This window comes from Amphiprion ocellaris, chromosome 9 (genome assembly GCF_022539595.1).
Source record: "Amphiprion ocellaris isolate individual 3 ecotype Okinawa chromosome 9, ASM2253959v1, whole genome shotgun sequence".
In the NCBI taxonomy this organism is placed as follows: Eukaryota; Metazoa; Chordata; class Actinopteri; family Pomacentridae; genus Amphiprion; species Amphiprion ocellaris.
The window spans coordinates 27,812,888-27,831,879 of record NC_072774.1 but is presented as its reverse complement, the minus strand read 5'-3'; the positions used below and the strand labels follow the sequence as shown (position 1 = coordinate 27,831,879).

The 18,992-nt window shown below is 39.5% G+C and overlaps 1 protein-coding gene and 1 non-coding gene across 4 annotated transcripts; both read right to left on the bottom strand.

Moving 5' to 3' along the window:
* Positions 1-450: 450 nt before the first annotated feature.
* On the bottom strand, positions 451-18,972 carry LOC111572974 (ATPase family AAA domain containing 2). 3 transcript variants are annotated; one of them, XM_023276876.3, is made up of 30 exons: positions 18,592-18,972; positions 17,220-17,374; positions 16,764-16,819; positions 16,446-16,632; positions 16,133-16,226; positions 15,903-15,984; positions 15,188-15,361; positions 14,965-15,085; positions 14,388-14,402; positions 13,582-13,683; positions 12,721-12,829; positions 12,356-12,471; positions 11,702-11,876; positions 10,663-10,751; positions 10,363-10,522; positions 9,905-9,995; positions 9,285-9,462; positions 9,004-9,140; positions 8,641-8,773; positions 8,162-8,348; positions 7,194-7,379; positions 6,882-7,017; positions 5,987-6,183; positions 4,119-4,278; positions 3,829-3,954; positions 3,221-3,394; positions 2,423-3,136; positions 2,065-2,198; positions 1,779-1,907; positions 451-1,504 (listed from the first exon to the last, which is right to left on the bottom strand). In XM_023276876.3, the coding sequence occupies exons 1-30, from the start codon at positions 18,787-18,789 to the stop codon at positions 1,472-1,474; spliced, it is 4,548 nt and encodes a 1,515-aa protein (XP_023132644.1). In that variant the 5' UTR covers positions 18,790-18,972; the 3' UTR covers positions 451-1,471. The 3 variants fall into 3 exon arrangements, with proteins under 3 accessions (XP_023132644.1, XP_023132646.1, XP_023132645.1); XM_023276878.3 differs by having other exon boundaries at positions 16,779-16,819; XM_023276877.3 differs by lacking the exon at positions 14,388-14,402.
* Positions 7,879-8,013, bottom strand: LOC111572983 (small nucleolar RNA SNORA5). Its single transcript, XR_002746500.2, has one exon. It is a non-coding gene; the product is annotated as a small nucleolar RNA SNORA5 (small nucleolar RNA).
* Positions 18,973-18,992: the final 20 nt, after the last annotated feature.

Below are 18,992 nucleotides of genomic sequence, written 5' to 3'. Positions count from 1 at the left end.
ATAAACTGCCGTTCGAGCCAGTGGTGGAGTCTGACAACTGACAGAGATCATCATTTAGATTGACGGGACACAATGCCTTTCTTCTTTTTCTTCAACAGAAAATTGGTGGGGTTTTTTTAGGTCACTTATTTTTATTACTTGCTAATGCAGTCAAGCCTGCCATACAAAGAACACATTCACAGCACAATTAGCTTCTTTATGCAACCCTTAACTGATCAAAAGTCTTGAAATAGCTGGTAAAGTTATACATTTTTTTAAATTGCTGATAATGCTAATACAATAATAAAAGATAAATACACCCAAGACACATGTTTCTTCTGGCTGCAGGTCTTGCAGTTAAATGGTTTGAACATCTTATTCGGTCTTCAATAGTCTGTGCAAGAGTTTCAACTAAATCTACACCTAAACTTAAATCAAACACACTTTAATAAAAAAAAAAACATGTACACATTTTGCTTACATGTAAGCTGCATTTTATACCATCTGAACTCTTTAGTGACAATAACAGAGACATTTTGTATTGCTCCAAAATCAGCGTAAACATCTTGTGGTTTTCTCATAACCACTTGGTTGAATGGGAAGTGGGTGTTGCACACAGCCATAGAGGAATGATTCTGTAAAAAAATAAAATAAAAAAAATAAAGTCCTACCGGAAAACTAGTAATTACTAGATTTAACTCCAATTCTACAAGTACATGTGGAGAATGAACAAATGCCAGAATTTAACTTGCTGCTGCCAAGGTGGAAATTACTAGTCAACAGCTAAAAAATATCAGTATGACTGGAGGAAAACTTGTGGACGCATAAACATCTTTTTGTGAATAGCAGCACTTTCCTATTACACAGAAAAGATCTGGAGCTTTTTACCGATTTTTGTTGCACTATCACAAAGTCTGAGGGTTAAAAGACGGATTTAAAAGAATGATCACAAACCATGAAGCAGATATGGAGACATTCATCTATAAAGTGTGTGAACTTAGTGGAGTAATCCATTAATTGTGGCAGTGCAGACTTTGCTGATGCTTTTTCAACCAGTCTGGCTTTTACACAATCGTTTTATGATCACGTGTTTTAACAAATTCAAGAAAATATAGTAGTGAAACAGGAATTTCAGTAAACAGGACATTTTCTAATACAAATGTCACTGACACACTATAGTGGACAAGTTAATCAAGGCTTGCTAAAAGTGATGGCAAAGGCCTCCCTATCAAATTCTTCACAAATTTCAGTATTTCAAACTTCTTCAGCTCTAGTCAGTCTGTAATCTTGACCTCATAAAAAGGCACGCTAACATTTAGAGGAAAGTCATTTAATTAAATAGAAGAAACGAGGTAATACAAAGTTGTAGCTAATGCACAAATATAGGTGGCCTGTAGATTTCTATGAAAATAGAACCACTGTTTGTATATATACACAGTTCAGTCAGGAGATGAGAATAATTAGTAAAAATGGTCACATTCCTCTGGAAAAGTCAACAGAAGTCTTCAATCTCTTGTTCCAACTCCTAACACAACAAAAAAACAGGAAAAGGACTGTAGATTAGGAACAAATTATAGAGGCAAATGAAACAAAAACACTGAATAACACTGGAACTGGTCTATGTTAAGGCAGTATGAACATTATTAGGTGCATCTGTCTGCCGTTACTGCTATTGTCACATACATGGCTTACTGACAGGTGGTTATTAGTTATACCTGCACTCTTTGGTAAGTCAAGAATATCTGCAGAAAAGCAGCCCTACAGTCTACTTTTGTTCTTCAGTAAAGTCTGATGCTCACCTGTATTAGCACAGCTTTGTTGTAGTCTCGTCTGTGTCTGTAGATGCTCTGGCAGAGCAGAGCGTAGAGTTTCTCCAGCTTGTAGACCTCATAACCATCAGTCTTGGATACTACCCTCTCTAACAGCTCCTAATGAGGTGAGAAACAAAGCAAGGAGTCAAATTATATGTAAATGACATTGTAGGCAAAGACAGCTGACCAAAAAAAGCACTGCAAGTAATCAGTTTTTATGACTTTCACACCATTGAAAACAAGTCAGCACACAAACACACACAGTATCCCACACCTTTAATTTGTCTCTGTCCACAACCAGAGGAGGAGTTTCCTGGTCCAAGATCTGCAGAGCTTTGTCCACATTGATCATCTGCTGCTGCAGCACAGCATTTTTTAGAGCCCGAGTCATTCGCCTCACGTTTCGGTCTGAGATAAAACACAGACAGGCAAACGCAGTGTTTACACCACTCTAACAGATAACAGACTGCTGGTAGATTCACTGTGAGGCTACAAGCACTACACTAATCATTTTCTTTAGCTAGGGATTTGGGGGACATCAGGTCAGCATTTCTCTTTTTTCCACATTTTTAAACAAATGTCTGTCATTTTATCAAACAGTAGCTTTGAATGTGAGACTGTTAATATCCAACCTGTACTTGTGTCATCCTCTCCCCTGGCAGCTGCAGCGGAATCTGTGGTTGAGGTTTCTGTTGCTTCCACCTCCATTGGCTCAGTTGGGTTGTTCAACCCTTCTTCCTCTACTGTAACTACCTGACTGTTTTCTTCCTGTCCTACACAAAGACTCTGTTCAATCTGAGTTTCTGACAGATTGAGAAAGAGAGTGTCGACTGTTCTAGGATGCTGGGTATATCTTTCTGTCTTGGTGTAGCTGTCTTTGTTAGTGTTCACAGAAATAGTTTCATGGTTCTTATTTTCACTCTTGTTATTGTCCTCTACCTGCTGTGTGTCAGCAATGTCCATCTTTTCTTTTTCGTCCTGTGTCTGGTTTTCATTTTCAGGTTTCCTTTTTTCACATAGGACTACCACATTTTCAGCAGCTGTTTTCCTCTCCTCATCCTTCTTCTCCTCCTGACTGTCCTGCTGCCTCACAGCATCCACAAAACTACCTTCCTGAGCTGCTGTAGGTCCTGACTCTGCATCAACCACCATCTGATCCGCCTCAGCTCCATCAGCCTCATCACGCTCTGCTCCTCCTTTCTCAGCCTCGTCCTCATCATCTCCATCTTCCTCATCCTCATCTGACCCTAATTGTGCATCATCTCTGGACACATGTGGAGAGGAGGACTTCTTCTTTGCAAGGTAGCCATTGGACCAGCGATTCTTTCGCCGTTTCTTCTTCTGGGCTGAAAGGGCAACATAAAACAGTGTTTTGTTGCAGTCCTTTAATTGTACTATCAAATTTTTCAGTTATCTACTAGACTTTTTACCTGTGTGTTTGGGTGTTGTAACAGCGGAAGAACTTGCAGTGGGAGTAACTGCAACTGTGTTTCCAACCGGCTCCCTTTGTGGGGTCACATCTGTGATCTTTGCTTCAGCAGGAGATTTGGGCTGTTTTGGAAGGACGTGATAGTAGGAGGGAGCAAATCGGGCATTGGAGCAACCTGAGGTCATCAAAGAAAAGGAAACAAGGATGTACAGTGCATATATCAATCTCTGGTGCTTTCATGAAACTGTTGTGATCTAAGGAAACATCACAGGTACAGTACATTCTGACATCGACTAGATGAAGTTGTGCAGTCTTGTTTTAAATCACAAGATGAACCACGCATAAAGTGAAAATATTAATAGACATACAAGCGTTTAGTAATATCTGTGAAAAGCTGAGCGCCTTAAATGAACTTAAGCAAGAACCTTGAGAAATTTTCCAAAGCCACTAAATAACAGAAAGCAAAGCCTTGGAGACCTTTGGGTGACTAAAATGATCTGTACTGGTTAATAGTTTGAAACTGAGCTAAACCAGACTGTCAGCGTGAAAGTTCATTTTTCCTGCGGCCAGGACAATAATAATCACGAGACACACAAACAGACCACTGACCTCCTCTTGTTGTGCGTGAAACTTTGATCTCCTCACAAATCTTCTCAAAATCTTCATCCAGTTCATCCCTGATAATAGCATGGACAGTGTCCTTCAATGCACATGCTCTGTGGCGGATCTGACGATCTAGGGGAAACATCCACACACACATTGCATTAAACTAACCAGTCACAGCAAAAATGTATATTTTACACATTCTCTGTGCTCATAGTGTGTGTGTGTGTGTGTGTGTGTGTGTGTGTGTGTGTGTGTGTGTGTGTGTATGTGTGTGTGTGTTGTTCATTGTGTACCTGAGGGGTCTCTGTCTGGGTTGTATTCGAGGGCATTCTGCCAGATGAGGTCCACGTCTCCAAGAAACTCTTTGACTGTCCCATACTGATGGAGGTCTATCTTAGAGAGCACCGTTGACAGGTCCATAGGCTTCTTGATCACCTCAGCGTAATCTGGAACCTGAAACATATGACAGTTGTTGAGTACAACAACATTGCTGGAAGGCATCAAACTTGAGACCTGATTTTAAAGCACAAACTTTGTTGATATGAGCATCACACGTGGCATTTTCTGACTTTCAGTCATCAGTTATGATGCACTACACATTTTTAATTGCTCCCTGGGGACTGGAGACAAATAAAGTTTTCTGAATCTGAATCTACAAGTGCATGGTGGTGCATTTGTCTGTCAAGGTCTGCTCTCTGCCTGTATTACACTCTGTTATTGTGTCTGGGATATTTCTGAGCTGAAACCTCCAGGCAGTGGCTCTGTAGCTCCTCTGCCGTCAATGACAAGCCATTTTACCACTCAATAGCAGAGTTTGACTATCTGGAATTAATATTACAGATATCAGCAGTAATATTTTTGACTAGTCAGAATTCAGTTTTATTTCTTAAGAGTCTGTAATCAAGACATCTTTAAGGCATTCAGACTAGTCAAAATGACAGTTACAGATATTTGCAATACATTTTTGACCAGCCAAGACAATTGTAATGTCTAGCCTGATTTGTTGTACAGGATGCTGCTCATGTGAGAGTCCCATTGAAAGATGGCTCAGCAAAGCATTTCAACAGTGTTAGTGGAAGAAACGGCAGCTGCTGTGGTAGATGAGATTGTTGGAAAATGCCATGAAATAGAAAGACCTTTTCAGGAAGATGTCTTTGCAGAAAAACAGCCTTGTTCATTAGAGACTTGTGGTGTGAATTTACTACAGCTTGGTGGTAAAATGGCTTGACGAATGCAGTTCCAGCACCATAGTCTGTTTGAGAGATAAGTCAGCTCTGCTTCTGCTTGCCACAATTTCTGGTGAACTACAGATATCTACAACGACATTTTGGTCAAAACTCAAATTTAAGACATCTGTAGTTACATTTTGACAGTCAGAATTCCAGTTTGAGATGTTTACAATGTCATTCTGACTAGTTCAAACTTAAATTATGATATCTTAAACAGAAAATGTAAAATTTAGGTTTGCTGAATTGACTTTAAATTGAATAAAATATATCTCCAATCTGAATTATGAATAGTTAGAATTAAGCTCTATCTTGCTCTTGAATTACTATATTTCCAAGGGAATTGTATCCTGCATATTTATTAAGAAAATGGTTTGTAAAAGTGGATAAGAAGAATGTAATTGTTTTTATCTGAACTGTTCTTTTTGACTAAGATGAATTCAGTGATAGATATCTGCAATACATACCTGGTCTAGCTATAAATCATTTCCCATACTTTTTCTGTCATTCAGGTATAAAGAGTGGTAGGTGTGTGTGTTTGTCTGATGGCAGGACTGAGCTACACACACACCAAGCAGAAGAAGTGTGGCTTCGGCTGTGTTTACACAAAATTCGGCGATGTGGCCCCTTCCTAAACAGTTGTTTGTAGGTGTGGCTGTGTATATTTGTGTAACTGTTGTGGAAATATGTTAAAATAAAATACTAACCAAAAAACTTAAGCATAGTATAGGCCACTATTTGTAGGGAAGTGTGATTATTCTGCCCCTAGTGTTTGTATCAAAAAAGACTGTAGTAGTCCACATCTCTGACCATCATAATTATCACTCCACTTACTTAAGATGTAAGGAAAAGGCATTAGAACATCTAAGAATGTTTGTCTGATGGGAAACAAGTAAGGCAGGTTAATGGAGAATAGAAGAAATCCAAACAGCTACCTCGTCTAAATCCACAGGCTTTGTAAAAGCTTTGAACCGTTTATCTTGGGAAAGGCGGTTGGTGACATCACGTAAAAAGAGGCGAAGCTCCCTGAGGGTGCCTTCCTCCTGTTCCTCCAATCGCTGGGTCTCCTCTTTGGTCAGTTGACGAGGAGGAGGTGGAGGGGCGACTGGAAGCACCTCTAATGCATGGAGCACTAAGGAAAGTTAGGAGTGGTCAGATTTATACAATGTGAGAGGGAAACAAATTGCTGTCGTGCTCTACGTACATCATGTTAACATCCACGTGTATCTTCCATCTATTACATTAGACCAGCTCATTTTGACACATCAGACTTATCCACCTAATCTGATTTATCTGCTGTGCTAGTTTTTTTTATGGAAGATTTTCTGTAATACCTTCATTCACAACTTTAAGGTAACAAGATTTTCTGTGTGCAGACATTAGAACATCTAAGTTCTCTAAAATAGTCCATCTGAAATGTACTGTAGCCTGCTGTATTCAGACTGGAAGTAAATACTAGCATCTTGCCATCCATCCATCAGGCTTAGAGAACATTTTTTATGTGAAACCTCATCTCTAATAGTTGTGTTGCCATGCCTGTGCTGGTGTTATGTAACACAAAATAAAGCAAAAAAACTAAAGAAAATATTACATACTCTCTCATAAATTACATTACATTATACTTTTCTTTGATGCAATTCAACAATTGCTGTTTTTCGTTACTTAAAATTGAAATTTTTATGAGCATTACAACACAGGAATTTGCTTTTATTACAAATGAACTATGAAACCTGTAAAACACAATGTTTGCCTGGAATTTAAGAGGAACTGAAGCACCACAAAACCAACTTAGATCTTGTATTTTGTTACCCAAAGTCATCAATTTCTTACCAGCTTTCTTTTTTGAGGGTGGGGCCTTAGCAGCCTGGTTGAGGATTAGATCCTCAAAGAAGGCTCTTCTTTCTCGGCTGGTGGGGACCTGGACATGGAAGACCTCTCCGTACTCAACACGAAACAACTCCTGCACCTGAGACAAGGAAGATGGGAGGTAGATAAAGTCATTCTTGTAGATGAATGCAGGTACATGACCAAGAATCCTTTAATGTTCAAAAAAATCTAATGCATTAGCATCTTAGTTGTAATAGCCAATGCTGATAATAACTGTACATGCTGTGCCCTTATACATCACTCTTCTTTCCATACCTCCATACTGAGTTGGTCATAATGGAGGTTGCAGGTAGCCAGCAGCAGTATAGGAGAGAATGCAGGGATGGAGCTCAGCAGGCTCAGGAAAGTAGCTCTTAAGGCAGGACCCACAGTTTCCCACCACTGTCCAATGTGAGGGATGTACAAGATACTAGGAGAGGTCCGCTTGGCTTCAACAAAAATCTGCACAGCATGCGACACAGGAACGCTTATTTATAGTGCAAGTAATTATACTGGTTGGGTTTAAATTATAGTACTTGAACAGAATCTAAAATTGCTAAAAGATGAAAAAATGAATATAGAGTTGGAGAATAATGTTGTTTTTTGGTCAATAAAATCATACTCATACAAAACATGCACTCCTATTGGTTGACAATCTAAATGGTTCGAGGTGTGGTTAAACATCCAAATGGTCCAAAGTGTTGAATATCCAAAAAACTAACAGCAGAAACCTTGAATTGAACATTTCAAATTAATACATACAGGTATCAATACCCCTTTATTAAATGCTAACCTGTTAGTAAAAAGTCTGTTTTTAAATCACTGTGAAATGAATACTTTTGTTTTGAGGGTCAGAAAAAATAAGCAATTTCAAAACATTACATCAAGCTCTGGTAAATGAGGACAGCTCATTTAACCCCTGCCCTCATAATGGATCTTGTCCACATACAGATTACAAAGTATCTGTCTGTAATACATATTTATCCCCACTGCCCATGATATAAGGAGGCGGGGCCCATGAACTACAGTTTCTGTGGCAGCCATTTTGGCCAGTGAGGTCCACTGAAAAGAACACACTGAATTTGACAAGGCTGCAATAGCAGAGATCACCTTTATACCTTCAGGAGCCTGATTTAAAAGACATTCTAGATTCAATCTGAATACAACATCAGATGAATTTGTTACTAAATATTTACAGTGTCTTCATTTACTAATGTTTTATTTTTTCACAGTATTGCTTTTACCTGAGCACAGGTCTCTTCTGGAGCAGTTGCACTGGCTCCAAACAGCATGGCCATGTCCAGTGTGTATACAGTGAATTTTTCAAGAGCATGAAGAACAGCAGGAGCCAGGTGGGAGCTCTGACCTGAGCCTGGTCTGCCCTCCAGCAGCAGCCTGGGACGGTAGGATGTCGGCTGGCTTAACACACTCCTGTACAGTAAAGATGACAGAGAGACTGAGTTGGGTGAGGTGATGATGAGGCTTCAGAGAGTTCATCAAATTGCCTACATGATCTTCAGTAAGATCAAGGTCACGGATTACAGATAGCTCAGAGCCCTCACAATGTAAAGCAAAGAACGCAAGACAAAAAAAACTACAAAGTGTATACTCCAAAGATACAGTTTTTCCCATACCAAGACCCTGATTTAAAATTAGTTTGAAACTATACTTTTAGCAAATAAATACCCTCATATCATTGTCTCATAAAGAATAAGTGACCTACCTGTTGAGGTTTAGGAGACCATTAGCAGCAGATGTTTTAAGTTGGGAGTGAGAAGTCTGTCTGCTGGAGGAAATCTCTGAGTCTTCTTCATCACTGAACATCAGCTCATCCTCAGACACACCACAGGGGAGATCTGGAAACAAACACATACAACAGCAGTTACCACTCAGGCCCCACTGATGCCTCATAAAATTTGAAAAATGAACAATCAATCTAGTGTTGTCTTCTGTAATTAGTTGAAAACACAGGGGAAATGAGTTTGCTATATTAGACAAGAGGATGCGTGATGATGGAGAACAGAGGAGGCCCAAAATAAACGAACATAAAAACAAAGCAAGAGACAAAGACGAAGCAGGACGGCACCTTGTTGTCTCCTCCTCTTTAAGCCCTGCTCAGCATGTGGGAACACTCTGCTGACTGTGTGGAGGATGTTCTGCAATGCAGCACTCAGCAGAGGGCGAATGGCAGGTATCAGGGCCTTGGCTGGAGACACTACTGCCCTAAAAACACAATAAAATCACAGTCAGCACCATATTTATTTAACAATAAGCAGGAACCACACTTGGAGGCTGTCAGAGCAAAGTTTAGGCAAACCAGTCTAAAACAAGAGACATTACAAACATTAACAATACAAATTTATTTACCTCTGGGCAGCTGGCACCATCTTGGACATGGCACACAGAAAGTCTTTGTTAGTGATGGAAATGGAATTGACATCTAGCACAAGTTTCTGCGATGAAGAGTAGATTTGTGGGTAGCGACGCCGCAGTGCACAAAGGGCCGCCTCTGAACACACCGCCTTGATGTCTGCTCCACAATAACCTTTAAAATAAAGAACCTGTCGTTAATGTCCACTGAAACAATTAGCAAACTTTAACCTGTACTTACTTCACATGGCACTTTCTGTGAAGGGATGCACATATTCCAGTGTCTATCCTGACATGATATATTGTGCAGCCTGCACCCAAAGTGTAAAAATATTGTGTGGTTCCTGCAGAACTTCATGGATGGAGTTGATAGACAAATTTGATTTTAAGTCAATCTAACACCTCTAGGCTCTCTCTAGGTAAATGGTGACGTTAGTGACATCGCTCTACTTGACATAGAAATGTCTGTATTTAGTTTTTATACTCATTTATACACTATGGACAAGTGAACTGTAATTGCATGCAGTACTGGAACACGGTTATTTTATCATTACAAGTCAGATGTATTTCACAAGCTGTTATTGAACAGTATTTTAGCATCACTGAATGCAACGTACCAACACATTTATCTGCCAGTTCCTCCAGAAAAGCATCAGAAGGTGGAGGAGTCCATTGTCTGGTGTGGATCTTCAGAATATCCTTTCTTGCCTGACATAAAAATTAGATCACAGAATTTCAAGTTCAGTTGTTTTTTTTCTACAAGCAGATGATGATGCTTACTTTCAAACATTCAATAATATAAACGTCTACTAGCATGGCAATATAACCAATAATCTCATTATGAAAGAACATGTCACCTGACTCTTTGAAGTACAACTAAATTAAGAACCAGTGCATTTTAAAATACTGTCTACATCTCAAGAAGTGCTATGCATACAGGAAACTGAAGAAAAATACCAACTACATGTAAATGACATTACTCGACACAATTTGGCTAGTTTTCAACATTCATTATAATTTGACTGCAAGTTAATTTTCTCTTTAATGGTCCCTGCTAAGCATTTATATTTCTCACCTCTCTGTCTGGCAGGCCAAAGAGGAACTCTCTGTCGAAGCGTCCTGGTCTTCTGAGCGCTGGATCGATGGAGTCCAGTCTGTTTGTAGCTCCAATCACAACAACTTCTCCTCTACTGTCTAATCCATCCATCAGGGCCAGGAGGGTTGACACAATGGAACTTCAAAGACAAAAAAGATTGTGTTTTTTTCAAAATTCTGGTCAACACCATCCCCTCATAACAAAGAAGACATGCACTGATTTCACACTCCAGCATTAATCACCAGACATGTACGGGAGAAAGTGTAGAGTGAGACTCACCTGTGGATCTGATCCTGACGGCTGGACCTGACTGGAGCCAAACCATCAATCTCATCAAAGAAGATAATGGACGGACGCATCTGATACGCCTAGAAAGAATTCCGTAAAAAAAAAATTTAAATCACTTATAGATTGCAATAACGTCACACCAGATAGTTACAATGAACAGACTTAGTTCTTTTTAATACATAAGTTGATGTGTCCAAAATGTTTTCTGTTATTTTAAACGAGGAATTCGAGTCTCCACAGTACAACCATTCTGGTCGCACATACAACCTAACATTGTGTTGGTTGCACCAGTGCCAACTGACATTTAGCAAATCCGTCTGTGCGTATCTTATGCAGTAGACGTAAATCACTTTTTGCTGCTTGGGTAAAGATTACATTACAATACCTTATTTCACTCCTTTTGACCACACACCTGTTTGAGTTGTGTACACTGTAGTAACTAAGTGGAAACTAGAGACTGTTCTGTGTTCAGCCCTCTAGCTAGGCTGTAGAGCGACCAGCAAATTGTAGCATCTACTAATGCATGTGACAACACCAGTAAATTGTAGACTGCAGCCAAAGCATGTCTGGGAATCGTGCTTTTGCTTTTGAAGCACCAATGTTTCGAGGTGAAATATTAAAAACACGCAATGTCGCCAAGAAACTCTTTGCATGGATGGTAGCATTTCAGTGCCAATCATCAGCAAACCAAAGTTGTGACAAGTCAGAAATGGCAAATTTAGTACTGCTTATAACATTGATAAGGAGGGGTACCTTTTAAGTCCCAAATCTTCCATATGATAGAGAATGGGTACAATGTAGAAAACAATTACTTAGACTTGATTCTGTTTTTTAATCATTTACATAATGTATTTTTTAAAAATCACCAATGTGCATGGGAACTTAAAAAGTGCAACCACTGTAAAATTACTCTAAAGCCCTGGAGTTCATGTTTTTCTTATTAATAATCAGTTACACTAGCAACTAAACAAAAAAAATGACACTTTCATCTGAAAAAAGGGGCAGTATGGTGGTGAAGAGTTTAGTTTACCTGGTCAAACAGCAGTCGTAACTGCCTCTCAGATTCTCCCACCCATTTACTGAGGCAGTCAGCTCCTTTCCTCATAAAGAATGACACCTTTCTTTCCCCCTGACTGCACTCATTGGCCAGTGCTCTGGCTACGAGGGTTTTCCCGGTGCCTGGGGGACCGTAAAATAGACAGCCTCTGAAGACAAGAGAAAACCAGAAAAATGCCTTAAGACTGAGAAGAGATGGGACAAGCAGAGAAAAAAAAGGAAAGCACAGGAAGCAAAGAGTGACATGAAAGCACGAAACAGACAGAAAATGTTCAATAAAGGAAAAAATAAAGCATTCACCATTGGAGTTTGCCATAAAATAGAAAGTTGAGGGAAAAATAAATAAAGAAATTGCCAAATATACAAATGTATAATGAATTTATGCTACTTCACACTATATGTACATAAAACAAGCTAATGAAATATCAAGACAATGCAACTATTATAATTGGAAAAAATTAAATTGGACAAAAAACGTCATGTTCATGAACCCATACTTTCTAAACCCGTGATTTAAAAATAGAGAACCATGGATTTAAAAATCATGTGCAACAATGACTGCTGACATTTTCATATATGCAACAAAGTCTGATGTGCTTCCTCATGTTCACAAACACACATTGTTTACCTGGGTGGTTGGATCCTGAACCTCTCAAAGACCTCGGGATAGAGTAGAGGAAACACCACCATCTCCTTCAGCGCTGAGATGTGTCTGCTCAAACCTCCAATGCTGTCAAATCGCACCTGAATCAGGTGCACAACAGAATATTAGGGTTCCTCTCATTTCTCCTTGATAAATACATTTCCTATTACAATACTTGTGTGTCATGTTTTATTAAGAGTGGAGGACAACCTCATATTAAGGTCTCTACAGTAATGGATACCACATTGTTTTTAAACAGGATGGTATACATTACTGTACAGATCAGAATTTGAATAGACTACTCTCGAAATTGTCTTGCATTTATCTGTCCATCCACTGATGCAGCTTACTGTCTTGTCTATGTGCATGGGATCCACATCAGCGAGGCTGGCTCCAATCTTCATCCTGTCCTTGTGGATCCCCAGTAGATCTTCTTTCACAAGATTCATAGGCAGACATCTGCAGCAAACGTGGAAAACATAAAAATCGTTTTCAATCAGTACTCACTGACTCATTGGTTCCACTCTATCTGTAAATATTGCCACAGAAATTCATCGTTACATAACAGTTTAATGAGTTTTGACATAATGCAACATGTTTTAACAATATCTGGATTATTTCTCAACAAGAGAAAAAACACATGCATTTCCCCGTAAGGCAGATTATTTTTTGTTTTCATTGCATGAATGCTTTGTTGTGTTTTTCACAAAAGGTTCAGATAAGTTAGTGAAATTATGGACATGTATAGAACCAGAGTAAGAACAGTCAGCAAACTGGTTGCACTTTACAGGTAAAGCATCATTAAGTCCTCTTGTGTATTTGTAAATTGTTACTGACACAACACCATTGAAATCTGCTTTTTCAGTTTGTGTTTCTTTCTGAATTTTACACTTGTATACAATTCTCTGTTTAATTCTTGTGGTTTCATAGTCCGTTTGCAAGCAAGTTTTCTCTCCTCTTAACACAACTGACTGCAATCTCATGAGTATAATGTCTCCATCTGTGAGGTCACAAGAGTAATCAAGAATTTTTCTTTATGAAGAGTTTACAAACTTTATGTTTCTTATTAGTCATCTTTGTTTTGCAGGAATTAGGATAAACTAATGAACTGTAGACTGTAAACTTCTTTGCATATGCAACGATGCACTGAAGAAAACTGCTGCTGTCTACCTGCAGTTGTGCAGTGTGACGACTGCTGCTGATGCTCTCACCTGTTGACTGACATGCTCCTGTTCTTGCTCCTCCGTCTCTGGAATTTTTCATCATCTGAGGAGGAGGACGTAGAGTCACTGCTGTGGATGGCATGCCTCCTTCTGTAGGGTCAAAAGATGCGAAATCTGCTTATTTTAAACAGATCAGACAACATGTCTACCTTTTCTGCAATACAGGAATGAATGCACAAATTGACACAACATTCACACCACCATAAGTATCACAGTTTTCCATATACAGAAACACTGACTGCTGATACAACAGTAGTAACGTGTACATTTAGAAGAAAAGACAATATTTGATTTGCATCATGTGCAACAAACACATGATGAGGTTATTCATCAGGCCACTATAAGTGACACCGACACCTTGCACAACATCTGACTAACACACCACCTGAACAACACACAAGAAATTCTTGACGTACAGAAGTCAGCTTAAAGGCTCTGTGTGATAAATCAACCGTGCAATATTCAGTTTTCAATAAATTATGGAAGCTCCTGATTGGATGCACAGAAAATACACCAAATTCTCACAAAAAAAGAAGTCAATTTGAATACTAATCAGAGAATTTACAAATCAATTTAAAACTTGATTAAAACAAGGTTAAACAATGCAGAAAAAATGATAACATTTGAATGAAGTTTGGTTAATTATCTCAGTACTTACCACATGTAAACAACCAAATGTGCAACTCAAATGTGCCACCTAACAATGACCACAGTGCTAGCAGACACACAGCACCCCAAAGACAAACTACAGACCAACTATAAACATCGACAATAACAAGTGGTGAAGGTCTTACCTCTCAGAACTACTCCTGAGGGTGGGAGGAAGACAATCAGAAAAAAAGAGGAAAAAGAGCAATTTTGGGATGGATTGAACATGCAGTGAAAGAGGCTATAAGAGACTATGCTATGACCCACAACTGCAAGTCTCAAAGAAATCTTTAGGAGGAACTTCTATTGAAGTTTTGTCCAAACTCCTTTCTGTGAACTGACTGAATGAATGTGTGAGCTATGAGTAAGTAAGTAACAGCTGTTTATCTGACGGGGAAGTGACCAGTTAAAAATTTCTATCTTACGAACATTAACCTGTGTGAGTAAGTAGACAATGCATCTGTTGCAGTGTTATCACTAAAAGGCATCCTGATTGCTTCAGTAGTAAAGCAACATTTGCAATTTGCACAAGTTTAAGAACAACAGTGGCAGTGACTCTGCTCCACATAGCGTGTTAGTCACAACATTTTTGCTGACTCACTTACTTACAGTAAATTGCAAAACTACTCCATAACTGCTGCTGAGAAACACAATCCATATATAACAATTTGTGTTGTTTCTGAAGCTCAGATTAAAGTGTGGCGGCTGAGCTGCCGTACTAACCTGCTGGTTCTCCTCCTGTTGTAGGGGCTCCTGGGCGCTGTGGAGCTGAATCTGAACCTGCGTCGAGTAGGAGATGAGTGGCCCTTGAAGTACATGCTGCGCTTCCTGGGCTCTCTGGGTTCTGATGGAAAATCAATAAACCTCCTCAAACAATGCTGATACCAAAGTATAAAGTTCAGAGTTTGATCAGTTAATTAATTGATAGCGCTGACAGAGGCAGTACCGTCTTGCGGTGCCTGGTAGCGAACCACCGTCTTTCGCTGTCTGAAGTCATAGCGCTGCTGGTTTTCCTCTTCCTCATCTTCGGCATCCTCATCTTCGTCATCTTCTTCCTCCTCATCATCTTCACCATCTTCTTCCTCCTCTTCATCATCATCATTATCATCTTCATCCCCTCCTGTGAATTAACCAAACGACGTAAAAAGAGATAAAATATGAACCAAGTTCGAACATACCAGAATCCTGATACCTCTGAAGAGTTCAACTGTTTTTTTTTTTAACTTGTCATGTGAGGATACAAATACAAAAATCTCTGACTTTCTAACAAAGTGTTTGTCAAGTGCTTGCCTAGTGGTTCTATGATACAAAAAGCATTTTGTAAAAAACACACTGGAGAGCTGATGTGATAACTAATATTATCATCACTGGCTGAGAGAAATCAATTCTGCAAAACCACTAAAAATGTTTGAAATGTTAAGTCAGATTTATTTTCTTAAAACAAAAAGGTCAACAAATCTATTTTTTGAAGTTTAAAAGAATGCCATTACAGCTTAAGGTGAAGTAATATGATTTTGCATGCAGGTATTTCTCCTGTCTGTGGAATACTTGGTAGTAATATAACGCCTTCAGCGTATAAAATTCCACAAAATTGGATAAATCTAGACAAGTTGGCTTTATACAGTTTTCTCCAGTTACTTCCATAACCCAAAGCTTCTCACCTTGGTTCTCCTCTTCAGTTTCTTTGCTCTCCACATCTGTCCTCAGAGACCTTCTCATTCTGACACCGGCGTACACGCCCAGCTGCTCAGAGGAAACAGCAGATTAACTGACCGGTTCAGAGCTTGTTAAACATTATCAAACTGTAAAATCGTCCACATAAACACTATGATTAAAGGATACAATGCAGAGTTTGAAATTAAACAAAGGAGTTTCCTGAGTGGGTTATTACCTCTTCTTTAGCATCTCGATCCCTGTCTCTGCTCCTCAGTCTGCGTCTCATCTTCTGCATGTCGTCCATCTTTTGGAGAACAGCTTCGGCAGTGCTGAGGGACAGTCACAGGGAGAACTTAGCAGATTTTCATTAAAGTTTATCCTTAGATTAATTACTCTTTAGATTACCATCCATGTCCACAGTTCATTGAATATGTCAGTCTATTTGTTCAATGATACTTGAGATGACCGATCTATTTTTTATAATTTTTCTTTACTGAAGCAGCAGTGGAAGGAGCAAAAGAAATTGGAGGCAGTGTTTCTGGACTCACTTGGTGATGAGGCGGTCATAGAGCACAGACTGTTTACGGGAATCCAGTTTGTATCTGGTGATTCGGGAGCTACGTCGCACTGAGCGATCTTCCTCTTCCTCCTCCTCTTCTTCTTCCACTTGTCGGCTCTGCAGGCTAAACCGACTTCTCTTGGGAGTCGATGAGCCTTCCACTTCATCTGGAACATCTGGGGTGCCAGCAGAAACTTGTATTTGTTACTCCGTTAGTAGAATTGAATAATTCTAAAAATGTGCAATTCAAAATAATTACTTAAGAGCTTCTCTTCTGTATGTGAAACACATCTGTAATGTACAGTACCTGCTTGCTGCTTACCACTGGATGCTTTGCCTTCTCTCTGCAGTCTGGAGGACTTCCTGAAGACAGAAAAGACATAAAAGGAAAATAAAGAGTTAATCAAGTGACCTTATTACATATTTATGTTATAAAAATGTGCACAAGTTATGACACATTTTACAATGGACATCCAAATCCGCTGCAGGGTTTACATTGATTTTGGAGGTTTTTACCCAAAATGAAGGTGAAAGGCATAATGCAACCAATAAAGGTATACATTAAAAAACAAGCCATAAAATTATTGACATCTCAAAAAACTTTGAAAGACCTTAAGCATGTGCAAAAACTGATTTTGCATACAACTGGTGAACATGGGAGAGAAAACAAATTAGAGATGTCCTTGAGAGAATTTTGCAGAGGCATGTCAGCTGAACAACACCACTCATAAATGGTTATCATAGGTGAGTGAACCTTCACTACCTGGTGCAGCAGCCTCCAACCTTGTCTTCATCTACAGGCGAGCTTGTCTTTGGGCCCATCTCAGCAAAAGAGACCTCGAGATTAACTCGTTGTTTTCTTGTCCTCAGAGAGTGATGGAGACCACTTCCTTCCTCCTGCTTCATATCCACATGTCCCTGACACAATCACAAAGAGTTTATAGTTTACAGCACACAGAGTAGGAATTAAAGTTATCTTGGGCTTGGAGCTAATAGGTCTGTGCAAAACTGGAGTGTACAGGACACACATCCCATAACCAGCTATTGTCCAGTTACTGCAATAACAACTGAGATATGCACATGCAGCATTATTAGTAACTTAACATATGTCAGATGCATGTCCTAATGCAAACTATCTTAGATTTTATATTTTATTTTTCTAAGCAAATTCCAGTATAACATATTCTATGTCATACACACCTCAAATAGGGGTCATGGATAGATAATTTAAGATATATATCCAAAAAGTCACTTTAATGTAAATGCAGACAACATTGATGGGTGGCAGCAACTGTCTTCCAACAGCCTTGATTCCCACTGAAGTAAATAAGACAATAATTCTGTGTTCCTGAGTGTCTGTAACCATATTTGCCTCATAAGAGCTGCTCACCTCTGTTCCTGCAGTTACTCTGTTGAAATTCTTATTTATCTGAGATGCGCGGTTGTTCATGCTTCAGATATGAGTTCACACATTAACCTCAGATTATACTTTAACAACTAGTTTATGATCAAGTTAACTAGACATCAGTGTTATTCAGGTATGTATGAGATAAGATATGTTTTTAAACTGCCGTCAGTGTTAATCCCAATGAAAGCTGCAGTCATCTTTTTCACAAAATTGTGCTTCACTGGAAAAATGTCGCTTATCAAACAATAACTTATGTAATGTGCTGGTCTGGGATAAAGGATGCTAAATGACGGAGTTCCTAAAAGACTTAACGAATGAAGAGACGCCCCATTAACGGAGTACATCATCTGTAAACACCACCTTGCTTACACAGGTAAATTTTGACACCTGACAAGTCTACCTGACAACCATAGTATATTAATATGAGCACAGTACTGAACTACATACATTAGGATCATTTATGGTAATTTCGAAAGTGGCGATTATAAAGTGTCATTATAAGAAAACCAATAAATGTGTAACAGCTATGTGAGTATCAGTAAAACGTCATGGGAGACTGGTGGGGCACATTCAGGTCATGTCAGTAGCTCACAAGCTGACATATCAGTCTGCTAGTTAGCTTAGCAAGCTAGCAAAACTAGCACAGCAGAGTTGCGTTCAGACAACTTATCCACCAAACAAACGCTCATTTTGTTATCAAACCAGCTGTCTGGACGTGTGTTCTCACATTCGCCGTGTTATTTTCGGGGCTGCTGAAGCTGTCATCCACGGGTCGGGCGGAGCGGGTCAGCCGGGCGGACTTTCTCTGCGACGCGGGAAGCAGCGACAGAAACTCGGAGCTCGTATCCAACTCCACCGACCTCCTCTTCGGAGTAGTTGCTCCAGGCTCGGCTCCGACGCTGCCGCTGCTGCGTAGTATCACCATCTTGGCTCTTAAATGAGCTTATACTAGCACGAACGACGGACAGTCAGCCGGTATTCCACCCAAAAACGCCTGCTACTTACGGTACCGCCAACATAACACGGATAACTGTAAATATCCGCCAGTTGACACACGCGAGCTCCTCACTAAACCCTTGATTTCTGGCGCCATAAACGTCATCGGAGGTTATGAGGTAAGAAGCTAGG

Bases quoted from the DNA above. Each gene is read 5' to 3' on its own strand.
- LOC111572974 (XM_023276876.3), bottom strand. From the start codon at position 18,789: ATGGTGATACTACGCAGCAGCGGCAGCGTCGGAGCCGAGCCTGGAGCA. The intron at 17,375-18,591 runs GTGAGAACACAC...TGATTGTGTCAG, and splicing joins CCGAAAATAACACGGCGAAT to GGACATGTGGATATGAAGCA. The intron at 8,774-9,003 runs GTGCCGTCCTGC...GTTTGTTTCCAG, and splicing joins AAAGAGGAGGAGACAACAAG to ATCTCCCCTGTGGTGTGTCT.